This window comes from Oxyura jamaicensis, chromosome 2, assembly GCF_011077185.1.
Source record: "Oxyura jamaicensis isolate SHBP4307 breed ruddy duck chromosome 2, BPBGC_Ojam_1.0, whole genome shotgun sequence".
Classification (NCBI taxonomy): Eukaryota; Metazoa; Chordata; class Aves; order Anseriformes; family Anatidae; genus Oxyura; species Oxyura jamaicensis.
In genome coordinates, this window is record NC_048894.1 from 15,256,933 (window position 1) to 15,284,787 (window position 27,855).

General features: G+C 37.9%; 1 protein-coding gene across 8 annotated transcripts in view; it reads left to right on the top strand.

Moving 5' to 3' along the window:
* EPC1 (enhancer of polycomb homolog 1) overlaps positions 1-27,855 on the top strand; it is a 69,187-nt gene that overhangs the window by 38,546 nt on the left and 2,786 nt on the right. For 2 of the 8 annotated variants that reach the window (XM_035317293.1, XM_035317289.1), the window contains 13 exons: positions 7,249-7,408; positions 9,052-9,197; positions 9,295-9,501; positions 9,886-10,034; positions 11,389-11,548; positions 12,844-13,020; positions 13,123-13,212; positions 13,299-13,447; positions 14,651-15,003; positions 20,489-20,572; positions 26,774-26,892; positions 26,974-27,060; positions 27,675-27,816. In XM_035317293.1, coding sequence (XP_035173184.1) covers positions 7,309-7,408; positions 9,052-9,197; positions 9,295-9,501; positions 9,886-10,034; positions 11,389-11,548; positions 12,844-13,020; positions 13,123-13,212; positions 13,299-13,447; positions 14,651-15,003; positions 20,489-20,572; positions 26,774-26,892; positions 26,974-27,060; positions 27,675-27,816 — 1,963 coding nt within the window. In that variant the 5' untranslated portion in view covers positions 7,249-7,308. Of the gene's footprint in view, positions 1-3,640; positions 3,649-7,248; positions 7,409-9,051; positions 9,198-9,294; positions 9,502-9,885; positions 10,035-11,388; positions 11,549-12,843; positions 13,021-13,122; positions 13,213-13,298; positions 13,448-14,650; positions 15,004-20,488; positions 20,573-26,773; positions 26,893-26,941; positions 27,061-27,674; positions 27,817-27,855 lie in introns of those variants that run through there. The other 6 variants (XM_035317294.1, XR_004748135.1, XM_035317290.1 and 3 more) reach the window with 6 other exon arrangements.

The window sequence follows — 27,855 nt, forward strand, 5'->3', positions numbered from 1 at the left end:
GGGGAAAGTGTGTGGTATTGTTTCTGTAATAAGCTGTGAAGGCTCTTTTTTATGAAGACCGAAGCGTTTTTTTGCTCTCAGTCATATGAGAAGCCACCATGCCACTTGTCATAAAGATTAGAAAAATGCAAAGGAAGCTTGGTGTGTCTCTGACCAGTTTATGCTGATCCAAGTTGGCTATTATATTCTGGCTGTGTACTCTGTACCTTTGCTTGCAGCATTGCTGGTGCTTGTCAGTCCGTGGGTAGGCAGATGGTGCAGTGGCAGATAGCTACCCCCTGAGTCCCACAGAAACACATTGCAGTGCTTGGGCTGGCCCGAGGGAGGGCCAGGTAATGTAAGGTACTAGCAGGTGGTATGAGGCCAAACAGTTTCTGACTTTTTTTTTTTTTTTTTGCTTGCAGTTATCTCAGATCACTCCCTGCTCCTTCTAATCTTGGATATAAATTAATGTCTGTTTAGTAGGTTGCAGAAAAACTAAGAGCTGGTATCAGGTTAAGGGAGTGAGTTTGGTTGTTTTACTCCCTTCTGTCTCCTTTGTGAATAGATTGTTGGATTGAATCTGGAGAGGAATTTTCTTCAGAGTAGTTTGAAGATCATTCTTCCAAAAGAGACCGTCTTCCCTGACCATGCAGGTTACTGAGATCCTCATGTGGCTGAGAGACAGCACGTGTACCCCGTAACTTGCTGAGCTGAGCCAAGGAAAGGGGAGAGCAGGGCATGACCTGTGTGAAGGAGGTCACAGAAGTGCTCTGGGAGTCCCATCCCTGTGTTACAGGACAAACTGGAACAGTCTCGACTGGGTCTTGTGGCAGCTGAGCTGTGCTGTTCTACACTGCCCTAACACCAGGAAGCCTTGGTGCTGATGACATGAGGTAACCCTAGGTGTAGGGATAGCGTTGTCCCTGTGAACTTGGCAGCCAGGAGTCTTTGCTTTGTAGCCTGGAGTCAGGCTGCTCCTGCACCAGTTCATCAGCTCTCAGATGACATAATCATAGAATCACTTAGGTTGGAAAAGACCTCTGAGATCATCAGGTCCAACCGCTAACCTGGCATTGCCAAGTCTACCACTAAACCATGTCCCTAAGCACACCTACACATCTTGTAAATCCCTCTAGGGATGGTGACTCACCCACTTCCCTGGGCAGCCTGTTCCAATGCTTCACAGCCCTTTCAGTGATGAACTTACTCTTAATATCCAACCTGAACCTTCCCTGGCACAACTTAAAGCCCTTGCCTCTTGCACTATCACTCATTGCTTGGGAGGAGAGACAGACTGCCAGCCCGCTACCACCTCCTTTGAGGTGGCTGGAGAGAGTGACGAGGTCTCCCCTGAGCCTCCTTTTCTCTGGGTTCCTCATCAGCCGTTCCTCGTAAGACTTGTGCTCGAGGAACTGTCGAGTTCTCTAATGAACTCTACAGCTTCTGATTTTCTGGTTCCTAATGTTTTCATTTTTCATCTAAATCATAATGTGTTTTTTGTCCTAATTTTAATGGGTTTGTGTTTAAGATGAAATGTGATTTTGCTTTTTTTAAAAAGAGATTTGGACTGCAAATTGCTAGGTTAAAAAAAGTGCATTAAAAACAGCAGGTCTGGGAGCTTATATACTTGTATGCCTTCAGTTTGGTCTCAGCTATGTCTGTTTCAGTATAACTCTCGTGAACTTCATGGTTCCTGACAGCTGCCTGTTGAAACTGGTGTCCTTTGTAGGTCTTGTGCATCAGGCATTGCAGTGTAAGCTGTGAGACAGCAAAGTTGGATTCAAAGGATCCTCACAAGGCATTCTGATGTAAATAAGCAGGTCCATGGAGGTTTGGGAGTTGGGAGTGGGCCTTTGCCATGGCTTGCAGTAGTGAGAGAGTCAGCTGTAGAGTCCTCAGATGTGCTTTTTATATTTTGGATGCAGCGTCGTCTACATGACCTGTGCAGACTTGAACTCGCTGCTGAGCCCTTTGTACAAGAGTAAAGGTTTTCTAAAACTCCTTCGTCTAGCAGAGCATGGCTCGCACAACTACCCCCAGCCCTTTGCTTCTCCTCAGCAGAGAGCCGCTCCCTGGCCTCGTGTAGGCTCTGGGAACAGGAGACCTGAATACTCAGGGGGAACTGCTCTGCTCTGCGCAGTGGGCTGGAGAGTTGGCTGGTTTGGTAATTCCTGTAAATAACGGTGCTGTGAGTTATTACTACTTTTAAGAGCTCTGGAGTGAAGTATTTGGAAAAAAATGCAATCAAATTACAAAACAGTGGATTGTTCCTTTCATTTTTAATAAGATGCAGTCTTTGCTACTGCGGTAACATAACAATACTGCACGTCCTGTCAGGTTTGTTCAACTGCTAGTGACATGATTATGTCACTTAGGCTTTTTATTTGATCATCCCAAATGCCTTGTGTTGTGGTTACCTTACTTTGAACACCGTCTGTCTACAGGGTGTGTTGCAGAGTAAGTATTTTGTCAAAGTAATCTTTGTGCTCTGTCAGTGCGGGTTTTGAGAAACTCTAACTTAGAATCCAGCAAGCAGTCTCGTTGCCAAAACCTCACCAAGTATTACCAAAATGAGAAAGGAAGCAAATACTGCTTGCCTGCAGTTACTACGTGATTACTTGTAGTCAGGCTGAGCCAGAATTACAGTATGCCGTCTGTGGCATTTTAATTATAATATACAAAGCTATGTGCACAGTGTATATAGGGCACGTATGGCTTTTATGTAGTGTGCTAGAAATGCAACTTGAGCAGGTACTGAACTTGAAGAGTTACACTTGAATTCCTGCATTATCACTTGAGAGAGGTCTTGTTGCTCCTCAAATCAACGCTGAACAAAAGTTGCAGTTCCTTAGCTCATGGTTGTTCCTTGAGGCTGCAGTGATTGCTGCTCTGCTGTAATCCTGCTTTCCCCGGTGCCCTTGTTAATACCTTCTTCCTTTAGATCATATTTTCCCTCTGATCTTTTGGAATCCACTTGGCCATAGTGATACAATAAAAGTGGATGCCAGTGACAGACTTTGTATTTTAAGAATTAATAGAAAGGAAGACTGCAGAATAAAGAGTTGTGTTTGTGTAGTTTTGCTTAGGAAATACATCACACCTTGCTCCATTCTGGGTAGTTAGAAGGGTTGCTGTTTCAGTGGGCTTTTCCTGTAGACCCTCAATTTAGAGGAAAACTGGAGGAAAGGAGAGAAAAAGGGATGAAAGTAGTTGTTGAGCTTTTGTTTGTTTAAACAGCTAGCAGAGTAATCTGCAATACAAGGATTAGTATTGGAATTTTAGCTGCCCAGATACCTTTCTGCATAGGAATATAGAGGAATAAGGTGTAGTTTCATGTTAATGGCTGGGTGTTGCAAAAAGTAATGAAGCTGCTTGCTGCCTCAGCCCTCTATGGGCTGAGTGCTTTGACTGCAGCCCTTTCACTCTGAGATTGTCTGAGCTCATGACGAGCCAGCGTAGGAAACTAACCTGATGGAAAATTAACTGGGGGGAGGGAGGGTAAGCAAGCAGAATTTTTACTTTGGGATGAACTCTTTGACTAGGCTTAAACACAAATTTGGAGGAGCATCAGTGCTGCACAAGGTAGGGGGAATGAAATTTCAGGAACAGGGCCGTTGTTCTGAAAGTCGTGGATCAAATTAGCATCACAGCGTGACAGCTCCCAAGGTTGTATTACCAATAGCCTTTATATCAGGCAGGGAGAACAACTAAGAGGAAAGCTTTTCTGGATACGTGCCTAATGGCTGAGCATAGTTTGTGTGAAAGTGAAAGGCAGCTTCAGAGAATAAACTGCATTCATGGTTATAGTTCTCTGTAAAGGAAAAATAATAGAAGCAAAGAATACATTTCCATAACTAGCTGTTGTTAAACAGGGTAAGTATGAAAGACCCAAGGGACGCAAGTTGAGAGAGAGGGAAGAAAGTGCTATCTCCTCTGTCTTTCAGCAGTTCTGAGTGGTAGTAAGACAACTTCAGGCTGTTCCAGTGTAGTTCCAATAGGAAGGATAACTTAGCTCAAAAATCCAGTTGCATGGAAACTTGTGAGTTGGAACAAATAATATATGAGCAAGTAATAGCTAGAATCATAGAATGGTTTGGGTTGGAAGGGACCTTAAAGACACACTTTGAGGGACCTTAAAGTTGCATACAGACACACACCCCCTCATGGGCAGGGACACCTCCCACCAGACCAGGTTGTTCACACAGCCCCATCCAGCCTGGCCTTGACCACCTCCAGGGATGGGGCATCCACAGCTGCTTATGCGAAGTATGCAGGATAAGAAGAGAATATTCTGTAAGTATTTGTAGTAAGAGGAGGACCTCTTGATTATACTTGATGCTAAGATGGTGAAAAATATTTGTGACAGAGCTTTTCATGAGTCTTTTTTTTTTTTTCCCCACAGTATTCATTTTTATAAAAAGGATGACTTTTAATGATGCAGCGAAGCTACTCTGGCTAGCTGCAGCCAAAGGGGATCATCTTTCTCTCTTCTTCCTCTCTCCCAGCCCCTGGCAGTTAAGGAAGCTAATTTATCAGAACGCTAATTGCTCTCAGGGGAATAACAGGCGAGAGCAGGTTTTCTATCTGTCTCATACCCTGAATTGTCCTAGGATCAGTCTGGCGAGGCAGTGATAAATCAGGGAACAGCAGCAAGGGGCACTGCGCTGCACCTTGTGGTGGCAGCTAGCTGGTGCATGAGCTTCCTTCTAACATGACAGCTACAGCCTTTGAGCGTGACTAAGCCATCTAAAAATCACGCCAGGAACTCAAAGAAACAGTTTGAAATAACTTCACATCTATCTGAGAACTTCTGAGGGACAGACGATGTTCCAGAGGAGAAAGGAAAAGGCACTTCAACCGCGCTGCTTTAAAAACTGCTGTAAAGGCAGGCCCTGGAGGGTTTCAGACCAGCAGCTTAACTGCACTTCCTGGAGGAATATGGATAATGAGTATTTGGCCCCACGGATCACTTGGGAAGATGGTCTCTTTGTGAACAATAATAAGAGTTTTTCCAAGGCAAAACCTGGTTAAGCCAGTCTAACTTCCTTCTGCAGCAGGACCAGGGGACCTAGTGGATGGTTGCACTTGACTTTTAAAATGTTCTTTGATACTACAAGGTGCTGTTGGTTGCCTAACGCGGCAGATAGCTGCTGTATAGAGGAGGTGTATCTGGCTGGATAGCTCTACTTGGAAAAGGATGGCTCAAGTCAAAGGATTTCTGGAATTTCTGACGAGGTCTGTCTTTAAACACTTGTTGGTATTTTCAGGAATGTCTTGGACTACAGCACCTACGTAACAAACCAACATAACATCAAGGACAGCCAGCCTGTTAGGATTAGAAGTCAGGGTTTAGAATACAAAGTCATTCTGGCAAAGTGAGGCAACCACTGCATTTTTAAACACCAGGTTCCAGCCTCAGATGAATGAAGCGTTGCCTTTGAGTGGGAGTCATCAGCTGTGCAATCACAGCAGAGAATGACTGCAGAACAGAAACTGGAAGCTGTAGTAAGTTAGTAGTAACTAACCTACTACAGTAACTGTAGTGGTTTTTCAACATGCTTTCATGTTTAAATATGAGAGCTACCAGAGTAATAAATTGGTAATAAATTACCAATTATATGTATTGGTAATTAGATGTATTGTCAGGGAAGAGATGGGCCGAGCCACCAGCTGAGTTGTTGAAGCTAGGTGCAAAGTTGCTGTTGTTAATTTCTGTCCAAATACATGAGTATCTGGGGAGTGGGGAGTTTGCCTTTTCTGCTTATTTTCTATTATTGAGTGTCTCTTGTGATTAAGAAAAAAAGAAACACCCCGAAGAAAGCATTTTAGGTGTTGTCTCCTGTGTGACATATGCGGCTATGTTTATCAAATGCTAGAGGACCAAAATAAATTTAGTGAGTTTTGCTTGGGACTGTATGATGTCTCTTTTCATAATGAATTTAAATAACAGGACAAACCTGAAAAATCTCTGCAGCTTGTTTGAAGAAAAGATAAGCTAAAATCTTGTCAGTTCTTGAAGCAACTATAACAACTGTACCTTTCAGCAGGTTTCAGTTTGAGGCTGTGCTCTGGTTCTGTATTTTACAGTAAAGCCGTTTTTATAATTTTCTTCTAATTTTTCTTCTAATTCTAGATGAAAGATGTTAATAGCTTTTATTGTACTGAAGAGGGGTAAACTGAAGTCTGACAAAGGTGTAATAAGATTATGTGGTTGAAAACTATTATGTTTTCACTTCAGAAATGAAACCAGTTACTCTCTCTACCTGCTGTAGTTCTGGTGTGGACTATTTCAGTAACCAGCTTTGCAGCATCCCACTGAGAGCTGCATGGACACAACTGATGCAGCACTGGCTTCCTGAGTGCTTGGGAAGAAACACCTGAGCATAGAAACTTAGAGAACCTGCTTTGCTAATAGGCAAAAAATATTATTTTATTCTGTGGGTAAATAATTTATGTACATGCACATCTGTTGTTTTTTGTGCTTTTGTTGGCTTTTAGCTCCATATGAACTCTGCTGATACTACTTGTTGTCTTAGCAGCGCCCTGGGAACTACTGAATGCATTTGAATAGAAAATCATTAGAATTCATAATATTGTTGACCAGTTACTCAGACTGCAGTAAGGAATGTGAATGTAATTTAGTTTTAAGCTTGAAAAGCAATTGTGGTTTTCTAATGGTTAATTATTCTCATCACAGCTTAATAGTTTAATATTAAACTTTGGATTAGGAGGGAGAAAAGGTGGATAATGGAAAGCATTGCAATAAACAAGAATGTCTTCAGGAACCACTTACCTGGATAAAAATAGTTGCTTCTCCTAAAAGGAGGTGATAGTAGGCCTCCCTCCTGGTTTTCTGGCATCGCTATCTATAAATTGTCATAACAAATACAGAAAAAAACTGAAGTGAATATCTGTCTGCAGATACTTGTTATAATCTGTATGTGTAATCGATCTGAAGTCTCTCCAGAAATATTTACAGATGGATTTATGTGGCTTGGTGTGCCAAGAACATGCAACTTCACTAAGTTTAGTAACTGCAGTCCCCTGTGTTTGTGTAAGAGGGAGAGCTCCATCTACTGGAAACAAACTACCAGTTTATGGAGTGTATTTTGAATGAAGTGTGTGATACTGATTTCTTGTCTGAGAGAGATCTCAGGGATTTGGAATGCAGGCATTTGCAAAAAATAGGCCTGCTTCAACTTTTGAAAGTCTAATCTCTGAAAATACTTTCTCATATGTTTACGTTGACTTTTTGTTTGTTTATAGGAACATCATCTCCAACGGGCTATCTCAGCACAACAAGTATATGGAGAGAAGAGGGATAATATGGTCATACCAGTCCCAGAAGCAGAAAGTAATATTGCATACTATGAATCTATATATCCTGGAGAATTTAAAATGCCAAAGCAGCTGATTCACATACAGCGTAAGTAAAGTGACTTATTGTAGTCTGTGCCAAGAACTTGGTTTTGCCAGTCATTCATTCAATAAATTACAAATGTCTGTTGAGCTCACATCAAGACTAGCTTCTGAGAATTAATTTTGTCCAGCATGTAAAGGAATGCATACTTTTTACTGAAGAGGTATATTAAATTCTTGATCAAGAAGTAGATAGCTGTAATTATTGAGTCTGTGTCTATCTGTTAAAACTCTAATTTTAGCAATCACAAAGGTCCATTTTTGCTCTCTATGGCACTCAGTAGTTACAGCTTGCAGGAATCTAGTTTATTAAGAAAAACAGAAAGCTACTTGAAGAGGAGAATATATAATACATATACAGACCACCTGTTCACTGAAGCTTAACCAGGATGACTGTAGAGTGGATTGGAAAGTCAAGCAGAAATGGTGGTTGTAGTACTGTTTGCCTATGCCTGGATGGAACTATTCTACATCTAAAAGTAGGTGCTTTTCTTTTGATATCACCCATGACTTCGAAATGTGTTAGGATGTTGTTCTTATTGGAAGATGGCAGCTGTTCTGTGAGCTTGATGGGAGCACCGTGTTACTTTGAACAAGTTCTGAAAAAAATATAAAAATACAATCTGTTTCCGAATTCTGTTGCATAGTGCAATTATCAGAATTTTAAAAGTAGTATCTGCTCTATGTAAGCAGATCTTATGCCTAAATAACGTTGGCTAAATGTTAGATTTCTGTATCCATCTGAGCTTCAATGATAAGCTAAATTAGGAGCATGCTCTAAGAGGCAGATGGGGACACTAATGCTAGGAGTCTTCCATGCTGATATTAAGGTATGCTTTTTCATTCTTCTTTTCCTTACCTAGTGGTTGCACAGCTGAAATGAGTGTCTTCAGTTGCATTCTGTTCTATCCATTTAATTTTTAAAATCAAATCATACTTTTCACAGTGTGAAATGCTCACTTGAAGAAACTATTATCTCTTACAGACTAAAACACAAAAGGCACAAGAATTTGGGAGGTATTGTTCTAGGTGCAGAATGCTGCATTTTCATAGGATACTGTGGAAAATTGAACAGTTTGTGTTTTGCAGAACATCATTTGTATTTGAAGATTACATGCTACATTGGGTAGGCCATCCTGGTAGACCAGTTTGACCTTATGCTTTTAGGTCACAAAAATAATGGATGAGAGTGTATGTGAGGTCTCTGTAATACAGTCTGTACATAGTTTTGTTGAAGTAGCTCTAAAATGCATTTAGGCTAGAGACTTAATTTGAGAAGTTGGTAATACAATAAGTAGAGCTGTAGAACAAGAGAACATTTAAAACTTTGACCAACCTAATGGTTTCTTCCTGAAAGCAATGAGGTCAAAAACTTGGATGTCTTGGACACCATTAAGTTTTCATTGGTTAATAGAAGCATGGCCAGGTAGATACCAACTTCTATTCCTGGTTTTAATGGTGTAATTTTATTTTTTTTTAAAAAAAAAAAAAAAAAAAAAAAGCAAAGAATAACTTCTAACTAGCATTACTCCAGTGTTCAAACAATAATTTCGGTTTTGTGTTTTGAAGAATCTGGTGTGTTCTAATAGCAGTTTCTAGAGTACGAAGCATTTCTGCAGTAAAACTGTAACTTTTCATTGTATTATTCAGCTTTTAGTTTGGATGCTGAGTGGCCGGATTATGACTTGGATTCAGAAGATGAGATCTTTGTGAATAAGTTGAAGAAAAGAATGGATATCTCCCCTTTACAATTCGAAGAGATGATAGACCGACTAGAAAAGGGCAGTGGTCAGCAGGTACAACATCACTTTGAATTTAAAAAAAAAAAAAAAAAAAGAATACAAACTATTTTGTAATACTATATGACAATGACATACTGGGTTTTACATTTAGCCAGTCAGCCTGCAAGAGGCCAAGCTATTGCTGAAGGAAGATGATGAGTTGATCAGAGAAGTGTACGAGTACTGGATTAAAAAGAGGAAAAACTGTCGAGGGCCCTCTCTTATCCCAGCAGTGAAACAGGAGAAGCGAGATGGCTCTAGCACAAACGATCCCTACGTTGCGTTTAGAAGACGAACAGAAAAGATGCAGACGCGGAAAGTAAGTAGATTAATCCTTCCATCCTGCTCATTTCTCTTCCTTCTTTGTCCTCTCAGAAAATAGTTTATCTAAAGAAACAGTCTCGCTATGTAGCGTAAAATAATAAAAGCTGACTGGTTTGTTTTGCTTTTAATTTGCAAAGGAAAAAAAGATAAACTACTGTAGGCCAGCTATTGAAGGAAAGTTTATATTTTTTTCACTAAATCTGCTGCTAAACCTACTTGTGGTGGTGGTGTGATAAGCTGTAGCTCATTGATACTTGAATATGTTTCTCTTCATTTTTTTAGCTTTTGATTTTTTTTCAACACACAAATACTTAGAACTTTAGTTCAGATTATGTGATTTAAATGATGTGGGAAACCATAAAATACTGTGTATCTACAGAATCGAAAAAATGATGAAGCATCTTACGAGAAGATGCTTAAGCTGCGTCGAGATCTAAGTCGTGCAGTTACCATCCTGGAAATGATAAAGCGAAGGGAGAAAAGCAAGAGGGAGTTGCTGCATTTAACACTGGAAATTATCGAAAAGAGGTAACGCTTCTTGAAAATCTGCTGCAGAAAGCTTTGGAAACTACTTTATATTGCCATTAATACTCTATAAAATGTGAGAGATTTTAAAATAAGCGTTCAGATGTTTCACTGTTACGGTATAGCAGATTTCACACCGGATAAAATTTAGGGATTCAGTCATCATGGAAAAGTGACCAGTCACCTTCATCTACACTGGTTTTGTTGTGTATATTCAAATACATGTATCATGTCCTATATGTTATGTAGGAAGAGAGCTCATGGTTTCAGGTAAATTCCAAAGGAATTTAATACATTAAATTTCTTAACTGAACAGATGAAGGAAATCACTGTTATTTTTAAGGTCTTTCCCAAGCATTATCTTCCTTTCCTTCATTATCTCTGTTCTTTTTAGCAAAGCTTGATCTACTACCCTCTTGAAAACAAACAGACATTTCATACAGCATAACATGCTGCTCTGTGAGTCATCTCCAACTAGTATTTCTTTTGACATCCTGTTTGACAGCTGCGCCGAAGACCAAATGCTCTGCTCTATCAACTGTCACTTTCCTAATCAACTGAGAATAACATTTGCAATGTGGAGTTACTTAGCAATTGATACTTAGAACCTGAATAAGACTTCTCCAGCTTAAGGATCTGTGTTTGAAAAGTTGAACACTTTGAGTCAGACTGAAAGCTCTAAAAGTAATTTCAGTTAGTTTAACGAGTTAAATACCAGTCTGTTCTTCATATCATGTGCACTTCCTCAAGCACTGGCCATTTTCAGTAGAACTAGAGAGGGGAGAAATCCACTAGCTTTTTCAAGAAGAACAAGCTGTTGAACAGAAGAATGACTAATGCCCCCTTCATAATGTAAAACTAAGCTTCATCTTAGCACTTCACACAGGATTCGAAATGTGATGCATTGTAAGGTTCTGTTTCGTACAAAACTGTTCTGTTATGCGAAAAAGAGAGGATTTGTGAATAAGGTGCTTTACCTCACACCTTTATCATAACAGGTTTTAAACAGTATTTTTAAGTGGTACTGTCCCCAGGTGAGGGGGGGAAACCTGCCCTGTTCTTTCCATCAAGTTTTTATTGCCACTTCTTCCACTTGCATTATTATCTTTTGGAGATGTCTTACAGATAGTTATCTGTGTGTGTATGTCAGAACTAGTTATTGCAATAAAGTTTGCATGTTATTAGCCCCTCCTCCCCCTTCTCTGGAACAGTAATTTTTGTACTTCTGGCTGTTATCCTGGACCTCCTCTTACCCCAGGTTGCACGAATTATTCATTTGTTTGACTGTTGCATATTTTTTTACCAGATGTATGTTGTAAATATTCTAATAAGAAAATAAAAACCACTCTGATTTCAGGTATAATTTGGGTGACTACAATGGAGAGATTGTGTCTGAGGTCATGGCACAGCGGCAGCCAATTAAACCTACGTATGCTATTCCCATCATTCCTGTGACTAACAACAGTCCTTTCAAACATCAAGAAACTATGGAACTGAAAGAATTCAAAGTTAACAAAGTGAGTAATGTTAGTAATGGAATTAATCGTTCATGCTGTTACATGTGCAAGCTACAGCATTTTAGGGTATGACAGTGTGGAAGACATTTTTGACTGGGTGGCGAAGTGTGGCTTTCTGATAGGGGGAAAAGCACTACTGCTGATAGGGAAAATACGCTAGCAAAGCTGCAATAGGAGTAAAATATTTTATTGTGCTGGAGTGATGATGATAGCCTAGGAACTGTTGGAATTCCTCAAGACAGAAATAAAGGGAGTACAGATCAACTGGAGATGCATACAGTTGTAACAAATTCTTGCACTAGTTGATATTAGCATTTTTATCTGATACTGTCTATAACGTTAGGATATTTTGAACAAAGCAGTATTTATTACCTAAATATTCAGCAAAAAATGAGGTCTAAAAAGGTAAAAGCCTTACACTGTTCTAAAAATGTAGCCACTTTAATCTGGAGTGTTTCTTTTTAAAATTTGATCCATTGATTTTCCTAGCATGCTGGTTTTCTATTTCAGTATTGGATAATGTATTGATTTAGACAGTTTAACAGTATTTTTTTTCTTCCTGGCTTTGTGCCATACATAACATAGCTATAGTGCCACTAACTTAGCACGTTAAATAAGTCCCATCACGCAGGCTAAAATGTTGAAGTACAACTTGAATTTTAAAATATTTCTTATACCTGAGCAATGTATAAAGACTGTTCCAGATCCAACAAAATAACATGAATCAATTAAAGCTTCTGCTGGAGTGTACTTAGCAACTAGTGATGCAGGGCTGATGCAGTGTCTCAGGGCTTGAAAGAAATCTCTTAGAAACGTGGAAAATGCATTTGCACCTGCATAGTATGGGGAAATGTGTTTAATTTTTATTCTCTGAGATACTAGGTGGTATCTTTGTGAAGTCTAACTTCTGTCTTTTAAAGGATTGTTTGATACGTAGTTCCCTAATGCTGCATAAACACCTGTATATGTTAGAAAATAAAAATGATGCCCAATGGCACCATTGTATATATTCTGGTCTGCTTAGCCAAAGTAGTATTTTTATCTTGACCACTGGTGTTTTACCGATGATAGTGGTTGAGCAAGTGGTACTTGATTTCACCTTAACTATTAAACATTCCAATTACTGGAAGTGATACATATTCACAAAATGTCTGCTTGTGTTGGTGTCGAGATGTTAGAGAGATGAGTTCACTCTTCAGCTTTCTTACACAGGAGTTTTGGGAAACTCCTGTTTTAATCTAATTTGTGTGTATTTATATATGCATTATATGCTGACTTTTTTTCTTTCCTTGCAGCAAGATAAACCTGATGTTATTCGACCCAAAAGAAAGTATGAGAAGAAGCCAAAAGTCTTACCTTCGTCTGCTGCTGCTACTCCTCAACAGACGAGTCCTGCTGCACTGCCAGTCTTTAATGCTAAAGATTTAAATCAGTATGATTTTCCTAGCTCGGATGAAGAACCTCTCTCCCAGGTAATATCTCCTATTATTTTCCTAACAGAAACAGAAAATTCTGAAGGAAAACTCAAGAATTTACTAAAACTCTCCCTCACCAACACTACCCTCATTTTAAAGGTTTTGTCTGGTTCTTCGGAGGCTGAGGAAGAAAATGATCCCGATGGTCCTTTTGCCTTCCGTAGGAAAGCAGGCTGTCAGTACTATGCTGTAAGTAGAATTTCCTTATGTATCATAAGACAAATCATTGTTGTAGGATAAATTCATGTGTTTAATTATTTCAAAATTATTTTAAGCCTCATTTAGACCAACCTGGCAACTGGCCATGGAGTAGCCCTAAAGAGGGAAGATTAGGAGATGTGCGTTACAGATACTGCTTAACCACTCTCACTGTACCCCAGAGGTGTATTGGGTTTGCACGAAGACGGGTCGGCCGTGGTGGAAGGTAAGGACTACATAACTGTTTTTTTTGTTTTTTTTTTTTTAATAAATCAGTAAGACATCTTCTAGAGAAAAGTTTCAGAAGAAAAGACATCACAAAGTTGGCATTTTATATGCTTGTTTGATAACTTCCTCAGCTGATGATGCCGTAGTAGAAGCCACTTAGTACTTACTGCTTGCTCAAATGTTTCTAAACATTTGTATTGCTGGCACTCCCAGGTACTGAGGTGAAAACAAGCATATGTTATTAGTTGTAATTGGTGTTTCATACTTTAATGATTTGCATAGTTGTCTTCAAATAAGAGTACTTGATGATAGCAAAAGTCAGTTTTCAGAAAATGCATTTCTGATTTTGCATCTGCTGTAGAGGAGAATTTTAGGGAGGAATATTTAAAAGTGACAACTGTTTTAAGTTTTAAACATGGCCCAAAATGTTAAAGAATTAAGGACTGTTACTTAAGGTGTTTTATTTCTGAGTTTCTTTAATGAAAACGATTTGGAAACTAGTATAAGTGCTCTTTCTATTTTTTATTTACTATTTAGTATAAGTGCTATTTCTTAAATATTTTGTGATGACTGGGACATCGGTATTAAAAGACATTTTTAAATCTTAATTAAAAAAAAAAGTGATCTGACATTCAACTGAATGCTTTTAGTGTCTTATTCTATTGATGAGTCAGATGAGAAACTGCAGGCTCTTAGTGGCATTTTGGAGGGAATTTGTAAAGTAATGTGTGATAGCTTCTGGCAATTCATGGGATGATTGTAGGTATATTCATTTTAAATGTCAGTAAAGCACTTAAATTAAAGTTACTTTAAGAGGACATTTGGATTGCATTTAGTTACATAAGTAATTTTATTGTATTTTTTTCATTGTACTGCAGAAGTCTTCCAGCCTGATGGGGGGGAAATTGTGTGTCTATGTTGCTTTGTCATAATACATACACAATGGTTTACATCAGCCATTAATACAGTAAAAGGTAGTATATACCTGGAAAGAGAAATGTCAACATACTACTGCCTGCAAAGTACTGAATATATAGTCATACTTTATGTGCCTGATCTCAGGGATTTCTTGTTGTAGAACATTTTTGTGTAGTTTCTTCTATTTATTTACCTAAGTCTTCCTTAAGCACACATGGCAAACGGGTGACTTTATTGGTATTTTCTTGCTCCTATGTAATTCTGCGTTGTTTTTCTGTTTTAGGGTGCTACTAGACAGAGCGCATTCGGACTATGATAATACATTTCATCAGCTGGATTTGGAAATGCTTTCCTCATCACAACACTCTTCAATCAGTCAATTTGCCAATACCTCAGAAACAAATACCTCGGACAAATCTTTCTCAAAAGACCTCAGTCAAATCCTAGTCAATATCAAATCATGTAGATGGCGACACTTTAGGCCTCGGACACCATCCCTACATGACAGTGACAATGAGGAACTCTCCTGTAAGAAATTATACAGGGGTGTAAATCGAACAGGCACAGCACAACCTGGGACCCAGATATGCAGTACCTCTATACAAAGCAAAAGTAGCAGTGGTTCAGCACATTTTGGTATGTTTATTTCAACAAACTTCCTTTTAGAAATATTAAACTTGACTCAGAAAATTCAGAATATCGTTAGGTCATCCATACTTAACTTCATGGTCTATTTTGATGGTAGCAGCCAGTCTTTTATCTTTGCTACGCAGAATGTTTATTCTTAGTTACTGCCAACAGTAGTGTACTGCATCTCAAACTTATGCAAATGCTACCTTGTTATATAGATAGAATTTTAGAAATGCAGTTATTTAGAAACAGTGTTGTACAGGATAACTAACTCTGAAGATCTGGATTTTGAAAATTAAAATTATTTTTGAAATGCTGATTATAACACTATTCCAATCTTCTTGTCATAGTGCAAGTGTGGTGGTGGGAAATGTTTAGTTAAAATGTATTTTAAATGCCAGCATGTTTATGAATTCTCATCTGGACTTTAAGTAAAAGTAAATGCCATTTCCCATCCAAAAATGTCTAGTCTACCCCTCCACACACTCTGTGCATCTGTTCACGGTCAGCAAAACTCTGACTCTACATCTTGTCAGCAAATGACAGATTACTTCTTACAGAACCTGAATTACAGAATTGAGGAACTGACTCTAAGAAACCTTGATGTGGTGTTAATTGTTTTTAACTTGGAATATTTGGATAGTATCTCTATGTTGACTTCTTCACACTGGAAGTTTGGTACTTACATGGTTAGCATATAACTTACATAACTTCTGAGTTTTGATAAGTTAATGTTAAATCTCAGCTTTTTATATAAAAAAGTGGGCTTCTCTGTTCTTGTTTTGTTTTTTTAAACACATTTTTGAAGTTCTCTACCATTTTATTGGAAGCCTCTTGAATGATGTTTCTACTTTGAATTTTAGCTTTCAAAAAAAAAACCTCAGAACGCCTGGAAAATGTATGAGTGGGGTGTAGATAGATACATATACCTAATAAACTCCCCAGATTGAGGGACTATATGGAATATTTGCTCCGAGTGCTGCCCTTGTGTCTCAGGTCTTTCATGTTCTCCAATATATTTTCTTCATTTCTTTGTCTTGCCTCCCTGTACCCCCCCCCTTTTTTTTTTTTTTTTGAAAATTTTTTTCCTTGCATTTTTAGAATTAGTGGGCAGCTTTGTTCTGCTTCCTTATTCCATGTTTCCTCTTCTTGCTGTACTAGAGTAGGTCATTGTCCTCAATGCCACCCTTCACAGGTTATTTTCTCTTTTATGACTCTTCTTGCTGGGAAAAAGTATTAGAGCTTAAGCTGGTAGTGCTTATGGTTTGTGATCCAAGTATGGCTTTTGGTGTGTGAATTCAGCCCCTTTACACAAGTAATGTTTCAAATCAATAAACCAGGTCTAGAGCTGAATGAGAGCATCATCTCTCTAATAGCCATTCTGAATTTTGCTATAATGCCAGCCAGGTTACCAGTGTGAAAACAAAACGGTGTGTGATGAACAGTTTATAAACATGCTCTGAAGTGTTGATAGGCAGTACATTATATCTGAAAGCCAGAGACTTGAAAAATCTGCTGATTGTGTTCAAAGCATATATCTGCGTGTATGTGTATACCTAAATGTAATACTCATAGAATCTTTTTTCCTTAAATAGATCATTAAGACACCTCCTAAATGGAGGTGAATAAAAAAGGGAATTGTTATTTATGGTGGTCAGTTCTGTACAAGCTTTTAATTACGTGGCTGAGTTTTGAAGCACATGGGAAAGTAACATAATGTCTCAGTGCTTTGCATGCTACATTCATCTGTGCTTGGAATTCTCTGCAGGTGGCTTATCTCATCTGTGTAAAATAGGTTAATATTTAGAGCTTTAAAATTTGAAAGTTGTAGAGTTTGGATTCATATTTTTATTAGTGTTGATACAGGAGTGATACACTACATTAAAAAAGAAATCTACATCTGAACTCATAGATGCACTTGAAATGAGTTACTAGTCTCTGGATAGTTATTTGTTATCGGCGTGACTTAAGTCAATTGTACTTTTTAGAATTATTTGTAATCTTAATCAGAATTTTTGTAGCTGTGTAGATGCCTGAGATTTTGTGTATATGATGTGGTGATAGTTGTCTGTTTAGGGTTAGGTGTTTGAAAACAACTTAGTCTTACTCATCAGTGCCATTCTGTTTTCTAGTGTTCTTTCAGTGACTTAGGGTTCTTTAAGATACATTGTCTACACAGATTACAGGTGGGAGTCTTTGTATGTCTCATGTATGAGTCTGACCTCTTCAAAGGTGCTTATCAGTTGAGGCTACAGCTGCAGAGCTAGGTTTCCTTACTTTTTGTTGCAAACACTATAAAGACCATGATGTATCTAACATCTGTATTAGAATTTCTGATACTGCTACAGATAACAATTCTGTAGGGTGCCCCGGCCCTTGTTCTTAGCTCTCTTTAAAGCTGGGAGTTTGTGGCTGTGGATTATTTTAGTATTAGTTTTCGGTTCTCTGCATTTTAGCATCTGTTTGGTTGTGGTGTTTGTTTGTTTGTTTGTTTGTTTTTAAGTGGTAGTAGGACTTGTCGCGAGAAACACTGATTACAGCATCTCTATTTTTAAAAAGCCTTTTATCCTTTCCCTGCTACTGTGAGCTGTGGTCAACCAAATAACTTTCCTTTAAGATGAGGTTCATCTTGAGATTCTGTAGTGGTTTGCAGAGGTGTCCATGTTGCTGTGTGCCATCACATGAAATGTTCTGTCCCATTCCACGTGAAAGATGTTTACAGAAATGCTGAGCTTTTTCCACCTGGAACAACTCCAACAAAATGCTGCTGATGTGGAAAAATAGCTGTGGAAAACCTTGTTTTTCAAGTCTGTCAGATGGGGTCAGCACAGGCGAGAGGTATTTCCAGCTGCTCTACTATTCAGAGGCCTTTTCATTAAACGTGTGCTGTGACACAACCGTTCTTCTCTGGCTACAGGAAGCATTGGTTTTCATCCTGAAGATCAGAGAGATTACCTCAAGGAGCCAGGAGGAGTTTTGTGTTCATTCTGAAGTGAACACCTGAAGAAACAAGCTATTCTGATACTGGCTTTCAAGGCGCTCAGCGTGAAAAATGTATGGAAGATGGAGTTGTTGCATTGAGATTTTTTATGTCAGCTGAGAAAGGGATGTCTTAAATCTCTTACAAGTTCCTTGGAGACAGCTTGTGTGCTGAAGGGATAGACCATGGCAGCAAGATCAAGTAGCCAAGAAAAATAGCATCACTTTAGAAGAGGGTGGTTCCAGTACCTTTTCATCTACTGAAAAGTTAGGAAAAGACATCTCTTGCCTTCTTGCAAAAAGACCAGATTTCAGGATCTTCTGACATGTTACAAAACACCACTGAAAAGCAGTCAGGAGTGTAAATGCATGATTTATTCTTGTGGATGATTAACTGTTATTCAGTGGGGAAACTGTTCACCCTGGAAAAAAATGGAACACTTCTTGCAGTAAAGGAGCCAGTATTGCTGACAGTTCAACTACTAGTCCAGGTTGTAATCTTCAGAGATGGCATTTGCGAGTCTTGATAGTTTGAAGGATGCAGGAGACCTGAGTGTTCATCTGAAGTATGTATGTGCCAGAAATTTAGTCTTCCTTATTGGATTAATTGATTGATCCAGTTCTGCCAGGCAAATGGCAGTCTTCAAACTGCATTGAATTCTAGAGAGTGTTTTTTTTTTTTTCCTGTGGACTTGCTATTAAACACTACAGTCATTTTTGGATGTTGGCATGTAGTAAATAAAAGTTTGAGACATTTAAAAGTGTATGGTATGCATGGTTCTGTCGCAGCCTTGTGTTTAGTAGGCAGACTGGAGACACCAGTTACTAGTGAAATGTTTGAGCACCAGCTCCCAGGCTCTGCAGCAAGGTGAGGCATCCACATCGTGTGTTCTGTTCTTCACTGCCTTCCTCACAGAGAAGTTAGACCTCTTTGAGAAGAAGGTTTGCAATTGTAAAGAGGCTAGCAGTTAACTACAGTCTGCTTAGCAAGCAGACTAACTTTGTAATTCTTCCTTAGAGAAGACTAAGTGTTTTGACAGAAGCCTTACTGAGAATTCTTAGTTATCTTTGGTATTATAGATGTTACTTTATATGCAAACCTGCAGACATCTAGGCTATTATTAAAGAATCCAGAATAGCTTACTTTCTGGTAAACTAGAGATGGAGATAACGTGCTACAAGTCGTGCTTTGCCATTCAGTAACCTTTTTATATGGGAATCCCATAGAAATTGCATTTTTCCTAGTAAACTTGGTTCATTATTTTTTTTACATACTGTAATGTGTTTCTTAAAAACAAGTTTGCACGTGCCCACTAAAGGGTCTAGAAGGTCAGTGAACTATGCTTCCATTTCCCAAATGTGTTCTTAGTATTCCTGTCTGCAATTGTGTTGCTGATTGGGGGATCTCTGCTAGTTTTTGGTACTTAAGTGTTCTCATTAGGGGTAGCTGACACCCTTATACCTCTGCCCCCCTCATACCTCCAGCAAAGGCATTCAATTTCTGGAAAGAAGCAGGAGGAAGTTTCTCAATCTCCTTGGCAGTTCCACACTCCAGAGTAGGACCTGTCCTTAATTTTTATTGCGTTCATGCCATCTCTGGCTGTTCAGGTCTTTTTATTTAACCCTTCTATTTGTAATAGTCTCAACACTACTGTCTGCTTTACCGTTTTTACTTTTCCAAATACCTGTTTTCAAATACCTGTTTTCAAATTGGATTATAAACCTGGTCATGAAAAAAATGATGTTTGTAACGGCTACTTTCAGCTATAATTGGAACTTTAGTCTGAACCCATCCATGGCTGAGATGTTGAGATCCTAGCTGAAGATCAGTGGCCTCAAAACTACATGGGCCTTGGGAATAACAGAGATGTTTTATAGGCCACCCTAGGCTTAGTGAAGGGAGGAGATCTTGAAAAGAAAATCTGTGAAATTATGTGGCTGGGGTGTGGGGGAATAACCAGTACTTACTGAAAACGTTTGCACACTTCTAGAGACTTCATTGATGCAATTATTTTTGCAGAGACTTTGTAGTTACACTAGTTTTTCCTGTTCAGCTTTAAGCCAGTTGGAGTCAGACTTTGCCCTGAATTGTTGGCTTTTGTAAATCGTTAGACTTCATCTGCATTTCATGCAAGTGTGGTCAGGTGTTATCTGCAGAATAAATTGTATTTATGTCAAGTAGCCATGATATTTCTTAGAAAATCTGTATTAAGCATGGCAGGTAGACAAATATGTAGCAAGCATTTCCAGGTTTTATTCAAGGCCAATAAAAATCCTCTTTAATAATCATTCTCTGATTGTTTTTCCACTACCAGGTAGGGAGTATACATATAGATCTAATACCTAGTTTATAATGCCAAGCTCTAGAGTTCTGATAGTAGGAATTTCACAAGGAGTTCTGTTGGGCTGAAATATAAGGCTGTTGTAAAAATAATCAGGGGCCTATTAATTCATGTTCTCGGTGTCTGATAATGCCATGTTTAAGTAAAATCAATCTTGAACTTCTTTTCAGAAAGTGAAACATCTTTGGGCCTGGTGCATCAAATACTAAATCACACTGATGGCTCTAAGTCTCTCCAATCTTCTGAATTCACTGGTGAGAACTTGCTATACAGTAGAAAATCTTTAACCAGGCAATATAAGCCAGATAACATCTCATAATACAGAGATTGAAAATGTGATGTTCTGGATTACTTAATTTTGTGAATGATGTTTGCTTTGCATGCACTTTGGCATTAGTAACCACTAATTGTTCTCTTGTACAGCAGGGATGTGATGATTTCGTGTATCTCTCTTATGAAAATACCATAACGCAGTATATACTCTCCCTCCAACACAGCAGTTTTGTAATTGTGGACTTCATCAATTGCAAGCCTTAGTTATGTGATCTATCTTCTGTTACTTGACCAAGACTGCCTTGTTAATGGCCATTACTTCAGCCTGAAGGATTGGGAAGTCTAGCACCGATTGGAATTTTAGAGTTCGTTTAACCCTATATAAGCTTAATGTCTTAATGCTTCAGTTTTCCTACTGAAATAGCACTTCTCATTGTGAGAGTGGATACTTAAGATTATGAAGCAGTTGCTTTTTTTTTCATGACTCTAAATATGTAATTCTTCAGATGTTTGACAGGACTGAAGAATTTACTGAATGGTTTGATTGGGCTGTTTGAGTTTCTTGGTATTAAAGTCTTAAAAATTTATTTTAATACAAATTAACCTGGATAGGTTATTGTGTTTACTCTGCAAATACTGCTCAGTTTCCCTGGTAATTCTAGTGAATATCTTCGATTCAGGTTAAAAAAGAGAGATGCTAGTAGAGGATCCAGGAGTTTACACATGCATTTTCTGCCTCCCAGGATATATTTTCTAGTTTTTAGGAAAACAGTTCTTTCAGTCAGTATTCTTGTAAGTCTGTACTTTCCTACTCCAGGGAAGCAGGAACAACTAGCACATCACCTCACAGTAAGACTTGCAGTGGTAGTCATAAGGGGAGAGGCTGTGGCTGTTTACCATACCATGAACAATTCCATGAGATTTGCTCTCCATACAGATCCTGCAGCTGGCCTGCCTTCTAACTCATTCTATCCACTTCAAGGCAGGAGAAAACTAAATGCAGGCTGCAGTGTTTTAAGGCTAATACACATTCAGTGCTGTGGTAAAACTAGTTAGCACTGTAAAAATAGTTGTATATTACAGTATTAAACTGCTGACAGCATCACTATGAACCTGTGCTTCAGAAAACAGCGCCCTTGGAGTAACAGCATCCCACAGAACATAGTAGATAAGTAAAGCTGAAACATGCAATCAAAAGAATGTAACTCAATGGCTTAGTTTGAGGAAAAAAATAAGTCATTATCCAAAAGATTACAAATATCTCAGTCACTTAAATTATTACAGGAAAACATAGTGAGTCAGTTGTGTAATTTGTTGTTAAAAATCTTAAGTTACTGCACAGGACTTGTTGCTGTCTCTAAGGAGATACTTAAAAAATAATTTGTAAGCATTCATTTATCCCGTCAGTCAGTCTCAGTAATCTACAATATTTATTTCCTCGCATTCATAGCCGAAAAATTGCAAAGACTATTTTTGCTACTTTCTTTTTTTTTTTGCAGTTTTTAAGTCAGAATACTTTTTTTTTTTTCTGTCAAAGCATAGTACTAATACAGTTGCAGATCAGGTGCATGTATTGTCTGTCCCAAGCTGTTAAATGAAGAAAAAAAACAGCAAAACATGATGTAGTGACTTAAAATCCTGGAGGCTGTCTAAATGGCAATGTCATAACTTGATTCAGAATTCTAGTAATAGCAGTTCAGAATTATATTCACTTTTAATTGTGTCTGTTTAGAACAGTATGCTGCAAAATAACTAAGAAACATTCACATAACCTCATCTCACAGGAAAACTTGAGCTTCCCATCTTCTAATAACTATCGTGAGCTATCATGAGGTGTGGATTGCTCTAGGTAGAGTTGTGACTTAAAGGTTTGTAACAATTAAGATTAGGAAAGTTGGTCAGATGATTCCATTGTGTAGGTGGCTAAAAAAGTCTTTGAAAATTTTGAGAGGTTTCTGGAGAAGGTGCAGTTGTTAACTGTGAAAGACAGTTGAGATTTTCTGAAATGATCTTATTTGTAGTAGTGGTTGAGAGTTGGTTGGATTCTGTGTGGCAAGTGAAATTGTATGTTTTCTTACTTACAATTCAGTAAATTCTGTAGTGTTGGATAGTCATTACTGTATGATAGAAATGTCCTAAATCTAAATGCTGTGGCCTTAGCACACTGTTTGACAAGAGTCTGTAAGTGCTGTGTTCTTGTCTAGAGCTGCTGAAGCAATAATCTGTTTATCAAATCTCATTTGTAATCTTTAGCCATCAAATGTTCTTATCCCTTTTTTCTGTTTTTTAACTTGAAGCTCTTAATTTCAGAAATCACTTGTTCAGTTGTCTGTTGCTCTACTAATTTTTTTTAAAGATTTAAAGGTCTCCAGTAATACCATGCATATGTAACCATAATAGCAATATACTTCTCGGTTACCAAAAGCTCAGGAGGCTTAAGGGTACAGCTAAGGGCTTTCTTCTTGCCTGCTGTTTTTTTTCCCCAGATAGATGAAGAGCAGTATGTGATACAAATGAAAATGGCGTTGTTCTTTTGCTACTCCTATTCACCGTTTTTCCGTAACACAGATAAAAGACTTCCATCTGTGCCATTTCTCTCCTATAGAATAAAAATGAGAAGCAGTAATAGAACTTTCTGGAAGAAAGTTCTTGGAGATAACTTCTTAATTATTTTCTTGAGAAAGTAATGTTAACAAGAAACTAAGTTTGGCATCTGTGCAAGTACTTCTGTGCCAGCTTTGCAGGCAAGAAAAAAGTGTGCTCCACAATCCATGTAATTGACGTGTTAAAAGCAGCTATGTTTTTCTGGTCTGAAGTGCATTCTATCTTAATTGCCTTTTTTCTTTTTTAAAAAATAAGCTAAACAACAACAAAACTAGCAGACAAAATAACAACAAAACAATTATGATTTCAAAAAAAAACTGAACTTGCACTAACTCTTTGAGAAGTTGAAGACTGCTTTCAGGCACAGAAGCACATAAAGGCAGTACACCCTTGACTCCATTGCACTGGGCATATGTGTGATTTCACCAGAAAGCCTTTCTGGAACTTCTCCAATTTCAGCCACAGTTGTGTGCTGTAGAAAATTAATTTGTAAAGTTAAACCAGTGGATGTACTTCATGTAAAGTGCATATGGACATTCTCCTTTTTCACACAGGAATGATTTTCAGCAACAACTTAGGGCTCACCACTTTTTGAATTGAAGTGTACAGTACAGACTGTACATCCTGAGATCAGGATGGGAAGAAAGCTAGCCAAGAGCGTTTTAATGAGCAAAGTAAATGGTGAATCTTAACACGTAAGGATAAAATATGCTGTTCTAGTGTGCAGGTCTTCAGAAGTAGTGATTAAGTGTGGGGTTGGATAATTCTCAGTAGTGTCAGTAAGGCTTCCAGTAGAACTGTGAGAGGAGACTGTCAGAGGAGAGTTTCTTTCTATGTAGTATAGAGAGGGAAAAAACAGCTGATGTCATTAAGATCTGTAAACTCTTTGGGTACACAAACATAACTGGGTATGTTGCGGAATAGAAGTGTGAATAGTATTTTGAAATGCCTAGTGGGCTTTCACCTTCAATGCCAGAGGCAGCAAAAACATTGCTGAATGTTTTAACTTAAATTGAAAAACCCGAAATGGTATGTGAGTGTATGTTCAGGTATGACAAGCAAACAGCCATTTCCATTGCATTTTGAGGTGTTGACCTTTGTGGCTTTGGGTATTTGAGCAGAAATAGAGAAGCAGTTAGAATATAGGTGAAGCTGGTGGACACAGTGGGGTGGTTCTGTCACTTTTCTACTTTGATAGCTGTGTAACTGCTTTTGTAGTGCTGGAAAGTTACAGCTGCAAGGATCACAGGATGCTTACAAAGAAGTACATTGCACAGTTTGAACATGCAGTTCTTTGAAATGTCACTTCAGGAAGAATTTGGAGGACACCTTAAAAGACTAGGATCCTAAATAACTGCCATCCTAAACAGATACAGCTTGAGCTTTGTTCGCTCTGTATTTTCCAAAATAAAGCAGTATTTTGGAGTTGGTTAAGCCAGAGACAAGTGTATTTAATATAACTCTTATAGTGAAAGCCTAAAACACGTTTAAAGCTAGAAAATTGAAACTGGCTATTCAAAAATTTAACTTAACCATTGTGCTCTGGTACATTTGAATATTACAGTGGACTTTTTTAATCTTTTAATTCAAAGATGTTGGTATAACAGCCTTTTTTGTCCATTTTCCTCTTTCAGTCTGAGAGTTGAGTTTACTCACATCATTTATGCAACCTATTTCTAAGTATATTTGCAAAGTACAGTACAGTAAAATACCTTACTGGTACGTGGAACCTTAAGTAACTTCAGCACTATGTTGGTTAAACTAAAGTTCAGGACTTTTTTTTAAAGCGTTAAGTTAAAAGTCACTACAAACTGATAAAAATTAAGTATCTATCGATACCAGAACAGTATCTCAATTCTTCTGCTTCCATTACTGCTACTAGTTTCCTCAGCTATCCCCACACTAATCTCTGTCTCTTAAAGCTTTCCTGCTTAGCTGTCTGTGTTTGATAGTTTAAAAATAAATAAATGTGGTAACAGGCATTTTGTTCATGTAAAGTAGAATTAAAATAGCAACAGTGAACTCCTTAATATTTGGTTTATGAATCGTAGGGTGTTTTTTAGTAAGCATTTTGCAAGGTGTTTCTTCTAAGCTATTCTCCCAGAAATTACTTTAAAACATAGAAGAAATGAAGCCATTTGAAATAGGATTTAGCTCTAAGACTATTATGGCAATATAAGCATGCTGCATCCCTACTTGCTGAAGACTGTTACTAAAAAATAAAATAGTAATCTGAATGTAGCAGCTGTATAAGAATTTATGACTTCAAGAACTCAGATATCAAAAATACTACTAAAAATTCAGTGCTGTTTCCAGCATGTAATAGGATTTGGATCAATGCTTTTTTAAAAAAAAAAAAAAAAAGTCATAAGCACACTGGAAAGATGCATGTTCAGCAGTGTTTGCTCTGTCTTCAAGTATTTTTTTCAATTTCTTTATTTGGTTAGCCATTTTTATTGACCTATTTTTCAGGTTTATACATGTTAAAATTATTCTTCAGAATCCTGTTGTATCAAGAAGTAGAAGATAAAAGACCTGCTTCTATCAGAATTAAAACTAAAGGCAGGCCTTAAAGAGTAGATTAACCAAACAATAATTGCAATTTGTTAACAAAATTAAAGTGTAGTGATTTGTTCCCAAACAGTAGTGAACTTTCCTGAAAGCACAACTTCCTTTGCATTCTAGGAGTATGCACGCTATTTACAGCACCTAGGATTGCAGAGATTCTCCCAAATAAGATACATATTTAAGATTTTCCTTCAGTTTTATTGCAGGCTGAATTTGTAAGGAGAGTCAAATTCCAGCTTTGATTTAGTTTGAAATTTAAAGCAGACTTTTATTTAGGAAATGTAAATTTAAAAAAAAAATAACACTTTACTAAGCTAACCATTGTACTAATGACACCTTTTCCATTGGGCATCCCATGTCAGTCTGTACACACAATACTTGATTTTTTTTTTCTTGCAGGATAGCTGGATAAAATTGTAGTTGATTTGTCATACTCTGACTTCTGTGTCACTTTCTAATATTTTAGAGAAGGATGTAGATGTAAGCCTGTCCAATTTAGAGTTTTCAACTAAAAATATAAATTTTCATTGTAGGTACTTGTTACCTTCAAAATCTCATCTCTGAGAGCTGAAAACAATGCAGTTTCACAGGCAGTTCCCAATTTCTGCATATAAACCTGCTTTATCATTAATGCAGATAGTTTAGTTTCACTAAAAAAAGTGGAAACTAATACAATTTCTACCCACATTTTTAATTAAATGTTACAGAGTTTTGGGTGGTTTTGATTGTATTTTTGGTTCCTTCTTCCCCCTCCCTTTTTTGGTACCAGCCTAAATGCAGCAGAACAATTGAAATCTTTAAGCTGTTTTTTTTGATGTATAAAGGGAAGACCTAAGTCAAGCAAAATCTTAAGAAGGATGATGGCCTTTTTGCCATAAAGCTGCATTAAGGCTCTTTAGAGAAATGCTGTGGTGTATTTTTATTTATTTAGGACGATAAAATAGATGTGTTTATATACACAACACCTACATATTTTGATATAGTATTTTCTCGTTTTATATTTTGTTCAGCATTTACAGCCGAACAATACCAGCAACATCAACAGCAACTGGCACTAATGCAGAAACAGCAGCTTGCACAAATTCATCAACAGCAAGCAAATAGTAATTCCTCTGCCAACACATCACAGGTGAGGGATTTGTCTGTGCTATGATTTATCCCTCATTGTTTCCCACCAGGGTTCATCTCTAATTGTCAACTGTTGCCATAGAACCTTGAAACTAACCAACAGGAAAGTGGCTTTCGCCTGAATCTACATCATAGCCATTCTGTAAAGTGTTTAGAAGGGACACTGCAGGTGAGTGTGGCAGGCATTGCCTCTGCTCCCTCTTAACCACAAAAAAAAAAAAGGGTCAGTCAATTAATTAAATATTCAGAGCCTTAGGGATATGAATTGCAAAGATCTCCAGCCATGTCATTATCCTCTTGATATGAGGGATTTTTAAACATGTCCTAAATATGTCCTTCATTCACCTATGGAAGTGTCTAAAACTCATAAATACATGGTGTTTACACTGGTGATGGACACATTTAAAAAGGTTCAGAAGTTGTTAGTAATCTGAACATCTGAGTCACCGAACTGGGTTTGGAATTTCATAAAAACAAGTTGACCTGTGAAATAATGTTGTTCCATAGAATTTTGGAAATAAATTTCTTTGTATTTTAAATAGCTGTGGGGATTTTCTTCTGTTATTGTTATAATGGAGCTAAAAGTGCATGGAAAAAATCACAATTCAGATTTTACGTAGTTGTACCAAATGCTGACAGTTTGGTCTGAGAGAATGACGGGGCCATTTCTGATTTACCTGGATAGATTTTTGTTCTACTAGTTTGTGTATAGCTTTAAAATGGGGAGAATACTGACTTGTGGAGGCCTCAATCACATACATTTGCCACCATTGTTCTTTTTAGGGTTTTGTTTCCAAGACACTGGATTCTGTTAGTGCTCAATTTGCTGCTTCAGCTTTGGTTACATCAGAACAATTGATGGGATTCAAAATGAAGGATGATGTGGTGCTTGGAATTGGGGTGAATGGCATTCTTCAAGCCTCAGGTATGTAGCTGTTCTTACAGTATTTGACTGCACCTTTTT